Source organism: Scyliorhinus torazame, chromosome 31, assembly GCF_047496885.1.
Source record: "Scyliorhinus torazame isolate Kashiwa2021f chromosome 31, sScyTor2.1, whole genome shotgun sequence".
In the NCBI taxonomy this organism is placed as follows: Eukaryota; Metazoa; Chordata; class Chondrichthyes; order Carcharhiniformes; family Scyliorhinidae; genus Scyliorhinus; species Scyliorhinus torazame.
Window position 1 is genome coordinate 27,143,586 of NC_092737.1, and position 6,161 is coordinate 27,149,746.

Consider the following 6,161-nt stretch of genomic DNA (forward strand, 5'->3'; position numbering starts at 1 on the left):
CAGGTTAATGAGATGGACAGATACAGGTTAATGGAATGGACAGAGAGGGACAGATACAGGTTAATGGAATGGGCAGAGAGGGGGCAGATACAGGTTAATGGAATGGTCAGAGAGGGGCAGATGCAGGTTAATGGAATGGGCAGAGAGGGGGTAGATACAGATTAATGGAAAGGGCAGCGATGGGGCAGATACAGGTTAATGGAATGGGCAGAGAGGGGGCAGATACAGGTTAATGAAATGGGCAGAGAGGGGGTAGATACAGGTTAATGGAATGGGCAGAGAGGGGCAGATACAGGTTATTGGAATAGGCAGAGTAGGGTAGATACAGATTTATGGAATGGGCAGAGGGGCAGATACAGGTTATTGGAATGGGCAGAGTAGGGTAGATACAGATTTATGGAATGGGCAGAGAGGGGGCAGATACAGCTTAATGGAATGGGCAGAGAGGGGCAGATACAGATTAATGGAATGGGCAGAGAGGGGCAGATACAGATTAATGGAATGGGCAGAGACGGGGCAGATACATGTTAATGGAATGGGCAGAGCGGGGCAGATACAGATTAATGGAATGGGCAGAGAGGGTCAGATACAGGTTACTAGAATGGGCAGAGAGGGGGCAGATACAGGTTAATGGAATGGGCAGAGAGGGGGCAGATACAGGTTAAGGATAGGCAGAGAGGGGGCAGATACAGGTTAATGAAATGGGCAGAGAAGGGCAGATACAGGTTAATGAAATGGGCAGAGAGGGACAGATACAGATTAATGGAATGGGCAGAGAGGGACAGATACAGGTTAATGGAATGGGCAGAGAGGGGGCAGATACAGGTTAATGGAATGGGCAGAGCAGGGGCAGATACACGTTAATGGAATGGACATTGAGGGGGCAGATACAGGTTAATGGAATGGTCAGAGAGGGGGCAGATACAGGTTAATGGAATGGGCAGAGAGGGGGCAGATACACGTTAATGGAATAGGCAGAGAGGGGGCAGGTACAGGTTAGTGGAATGGGCAGAGAGGGGGCAGATGCCGGTTAATGGAATGGGCAGAGAGGGGGCAGATACAGGTTAATGGAATGGGCAGAGAGGGGCAGATACAGGTTAATGGACTGGGCAGAGAGGGGCAGATACAGATTGATGGAAAGGGCAGAGTAGGGCTGATACAGGTTAATGGAATGGGCAGAGAGGGGCAGATACAGGTTAATGGAATGGGCAGAGCGGGGCAGATACAGGTTCGTGGAATGGGCAGAGAGGGGGCAGATACCGGTTAATGGAATGGGCAGAGAGGGGGCAGATACAGGTTAGTAGAATGGGCAGAGAGAGGGCAGATACCGGTTAATGGAATGGGCAGAGAGGGGGCAGATACAGGTTAGTGGAATGGGGAGAGAGAGGGCAGATACCAGTTAATGGAATGGGCAGTGAGGGGGCAGATACAGGCTAGTGGAATGGGCAGAGAGAGGGCAGATACAGGTTAATGGAATAATAATCTTTATTAGTGTCACAAGGCTTACATTAACACTGCAATGAAGTTACTGTGAAAAGCCCCTAGTCGCCACACTCCGGCACCTGTTCGTGTACACACAGGGACAATTCGTAATGTCCAATTCACCTAACAAGCACGTCTTTCGGGACTTGCGGGTGGAAACCGGAGCACCCGGACAAAACCCACACAGACACGGGGGAGAACGTGCAGACTCCGCACAGACAGTGACCCAAGTCGGGATAGAACCCGGGTCCTCGGCGCCGTGAGGCAGCAGTGCTAACCACTGCGCCACCGTGCCACCCGCCACATACGAGATTTCAGGACCTGGAGTTGTTTCGAGTTTGAGAGACAAGTTATCTTCCAGTGAATTACCTTCTCTGAAGGAGGGTTATTTGTCAGGGTCAGCCCAGGGGAACTGGGTGATCGCAGCTCAGTCGAAAGATGGCTATTTGATAGGCGGAGATCCCTAGCTGGCTATGACATTTCCCAGACACTGGTACCCGTCAGTTGGGTGGGCAGTGACCTTTGATCTTGGAGATGTCAACAGCGACAAAGATAGACAGGGAGCGTGAGGGAGATGGTCTCAAATAAGGTACACCTCACAGCTCCAAACATCCGATACAGTCTCACACCGCCAACCCCGCGAGCCTGTCTGCAGCACCCAACACTGCCCCCCGTTCACAGTCTCTCACCTCTTCCCAATCGCACTCTCTCTGCCTCACTCCCACTCTCTTTCCCTCTAACACTCTCCCGCTCTCTCCCCCACTCTTCGTCTCTCGCTCTCTCTCTCTCTGTCTCGCTCTCTCTCTCCCACACACTCTGTCTCTCTCTGCGTGTCTCTGTCTGCCTCTCTCTCCCACACACTCTGTCTCTCTCTCTCTGCCTCTCTCTCCCACACACTTGTCCCTCTCTGTATCACTCTCCGTACCACTCTCTCTCTCTCCCTCCATTTCATAGAATTTACAGTGCAGAAGGAGGCCATTCAGCCCATCGAGTCTGCACCGGCTCTTGGAAAGACTACCCTACCCAAGCCCACACCCCCACCCTATCCCCATAACCCAGTAACCCCACTCAACCACTTTACGGGCAGCACGGTAGCCTTGTGGATAGCACAATTGCTTCACAGCTCCAGGGTCCCAGGTTCGATTCTGGCTTGGGTCACTGTCTGTGCGGAGTCTGCACATCCTCCCCGTGTATGCGTGGGTTTCCTCCGGGTGCTCCGGTTTCCTCCCACAGTCAAAAGATGTGCGGGTTAGGTGGATTGGCCATGATAAATTGCCCTTAGTGCCCAAAATTGCCCTTAGTGTTGGGTGGGGTTAGTGTGTTATGGGGATAGGGTGGCGGTGTTGACCTTGGGTAGGGTGCTCTTTCCAAGAGCCGGTGCAGACTCGATGGGCCGAATGGCCTCCTTCTGCTCTGTAAATTCTATGATAAACCAACGCTAAGGGCAATTTTGGACACTAAGGGCAATTTATCATGGCCAACCCACCTAACCTACACATTTTTGGACTGTGGGAGGAAACCGGAGCACCCGGAGGAAACCCACGCAGACACGGGGAGGACGTGCAGACTCCGCACATACAGTGACCCAAGCCGGGAATCAAACCCGGGACCCTGGAGCTGTGAAGCAATTGTGCTAACCACTATGCTACCCGTGCTGCCACTCACAATCTCACTCTCTCTCTCTCCCCCTCACTCTCCCTCCCCCCTCCCTCCCTCCCCCTCACTCTCTCTCCCCCTCGCCATCCTTCTCTCTGTCTCACTCACACTCTCTCTGCCTCACTCACGCTCCCACTCTCATTCTCTCTCCCTCCCTCGCTCTCTCTCCCCCTCGCCATCCTTCTCTCTGTCTCACTCACACTCTCTCTGCCTCACTCACGCTCCCACTCTCATCCTCTCTCTCTCCCTCACTCTCTCTCTCTCACTCTGTCTCTCACTCACTCACACTCTCTCGCTCACTCTCCCTCCCCTCCTCCCTCACTCCCTCTCTCCAAGTCCCCGGAGCCCCAGCCAGTACCTGACAGAGCGAACAGACTGAGGAAATCCCTGCAGTTGTAAACTCCGGTCGAGTCACTCGCACAACTCTTCCACAGGTTATCATAGATGGTGGAGGTGGTGATCACACTGCCGTCCAGGGTGGAAACTCTCCACTGATCGACCCCCAGACAGACCCCGATCAGAACCCAGCCCAGCAGTCCCACAGCGAAGCCCAGCGAGTCCACAGCCGACATCGGAGCCACTGAGTCCGGAACAGAACAGGATAGAGCCGGGGTAGTGAGTGGCTCCTGGAGCGTTGACCCGGGTTAGTGACTGCCTCAGGTTAGTTATCCCGCGTTAGTTATCCCGTGTTAGTTGTCTCGGGTTAGTTGTCTCGGGTTAGTTGTCTCGGGTTAGTTGTCTCGGGTTCGTTGTCTCGCACTCGTCTCCGGTTAGTTGTCCCAGGTTAGTTGTCCCAGGTTAGTTGTCCCAGGTTAGTTGTCTCAGGTTCAAAGTCCCAGTTCGTTGTCTCGGGTTCGTTGTCTCGGGTTCGTTGTCTCGGGTTCGTTGTCTCGAGTTAGTTGTCTCGGGTTAGTTGTCTCGAGTTAGTTGTCCCGGGTTAGTTGTCTCAGGTTAGCTGTCTCAGGTTAGATGTCTCAGATTTGTTGTCACAGGTTAGTTGTCTCGGGTTAGTTGTCTCGGGTTAGTTGTCTCGGGTTCGTTGTCTCGCACTCGTCTCCGGTTAGTTGTCCCAGGTTAGTTGTCCCAGGTTAGTTGTCTCAGGTTCAAAGTCCCAGTTTGTTGTCTCGGGTTAGTTGTCTCGGGTTAGTTGTCTCGGGTTCGTTGTCTCGGGTTCGTTGTCTCGAGTTAGTTGTCTCGAGTTAGTTGTCCCGGGTTAGTTGTCTCAGGTTAGCTGTCTCAGGTTAGATGTCTCAGATTTGTTGTCACAGGTTAGTTGTCTCGGGTTAGTTGTCTCAGGTTAGTTCTCTCGAGTTAGTTGTCCCGGGTTAGTTGTCTCGGGTTAGTTCTCTCGAGTTAGTTGTCTCGGGTTAGTTGTCTCGGGTTCGTTGTCTCGAGTTAGTTGTCTCGGGTTCGTTGTCTCGAGTTAGTTGTCCCGGGTTAGTTGTCTCGGGTTAGTTGTGATGGGTTTGTTGTCTCGGGTTAGTTGTCTCAGGTTAGTTGTCTCAGGTTAGTTGTCTCGGGTTAGTTGTCTCAGGTTAGTTGCCCCGGGTTAGTTGTCTCAGGTTAGATGTCTCAGATTCGTTGTCACAGGTTAGTTGTCTCTGGTTAGTTGTCTCGGGTTAGTTGTGATGGGTTTGTTGTCTTGGGTTAGTTCTCGGTGGTTAGTTGTCTCATGTAAGTTGTCTCGGGTTAGTTGTCTCGGGTTAGTTGCCTCAGGTTAGTTGCGTCAGGTTAGTTGTTCCGGGTTAGTTGTCTCAGGTTAGTTGTCTCAGTTTAGTTGTCCCGGGCTACTTTGTTTGGGTTAGTTGTCTCGGGTTCGTTGTCTCGTGTTAGTTGTCCTGGGTTAGTTGTTTCGGGTTAGTTGTGTCCGGTTAGTTGTGCCAGGTTAGTTGTCTCGGGTTAGTTGTCCCAGGTTAGTTGTCTCAGGTTAGTTGTCCCAGGTTAGTTGTGTCAGATTGGTTGTCTCAGGTTGTTTTTTTCAGGTTAGTTGTCTCAGGTTAGTTGTCACAGGTTAGTTGTCCCGGGTTAGTTGTCCCGGGTTAGTTGTCTCAGGTTAGTTGTCCCGGGTTAGTTGTCTCAGGTTAAATGTTTCAGGTAAGTTGTCTCAGGTTAGTTGTCCCGGGTGAGTTCCCCGAGTGAGTTGTCCCAGGTTAGTTGTCTCAGGATAGTTGTCCCGGGTGAGTTCCCCGAGTGAGTTGTCCTGGGTTAGTTGTCTCAGGATAGATGTCCCAGGTGTGTTCCCTGAGTGAGTTCCCCGAGTGAGTTGTCCCGGGTTAGTTGTCTCAGGATAGTTGTCCCGGGTGAGTTCCCCGAGTGAGTTGTCCCGGGTTAGTTGTCTCAGGATAGTTGTCCCGGGTGTGTTCCCTGAGTGAGTTCCCCGAGTGAGTTGTCCCGGGTTAGTTGTCTCAGGATAGATGTCCCGGGTGTGTTCCCTGAGTGAGTTCCCCGAGTGAGTTGTCCCGGGTTTGCTGATTCGGTTGAAGTGAGTTCAGACTCTGTGAACTTTCCTGACAAAGGTTGATAAACACAGATTGACGTCACCAAGTCCCAGCCCCACAACACAATCAATCCAAAAACTGTGAGAACTGCCAGTGACAGAGAGACTCCCCCCACACAGTCCCTCCCCCCACACAGTCCCCCCACACACAGCCCCCCCCCCCACACAGCCCCCCCCACACACAGCCTCCCCCACACACAGCCTCCCCCACACACAGCCCCCCCCCACACACAGCCCCCCCCACACACAGCCCCCCCCACACACAGCCCCCCCCACACACAGCCCCCCCACACACAGCCCCCCCCACACACAGCCCCCCCCACACACAGCCCCCCCCACACACAGCCCCCCCCACACACAGCCCCCCACACACACAGCCCCCCACACACACAGCCCCCCACACACACAGCCCCCCACACACACAGCCCCCCACACACACAGCCCCCCCCACACACAGCCCCCCCCACACACAGCCCCCCCCACACACAGCCCCCCCCACACACAGCCCCCCCCCACACACAGCCCC

General features: G+C 53.6%; 1 protein-coding gene and 1 long non-coding RNA gene across 3 annotated transcripts in view; one reads left to right on the forward strand and one right to left on the reverse strand.

Moving 5' to 3' along the window:
- LOC140404769 (claudin-15-like) overlaps nt 1-4,003 on the reverse strand; it is a 171,379-nt gene extending 167,376 nt beyond the window's left edge. For both annotated transcript variants that reach the window (XM_072493490.1, XM_072493488.1), the window contains exon 1: nt 3,497-4,003. In XM_072493490.1, the coding sequence (XP_072349591.1) occupies nt 3,497-3,710 (214 nt within the window). In that variant the 5' untranslated portion in view covers nt 3,711-4,003. The remainder of the gene's footprint in view (nt 1-3,496) is intronic.
- A 1,060-nt stretch (nt 4,004-5,063) lies between these two features.
- On the forward strand, nt 5,064-5,634 carry LOC140404771 (uncharacterized). Its single transcript, XR_011938572.1, has 2 exons — nt 5,064-5,176; nt 5,288-5,634. It is a non-coding gene; the product is annotated as an uncharacterized lncRNA (long non-coding RNA).
- The last annotated feature ends 527 nt before the right edge of the window (nt 5,635-6,161 follow it).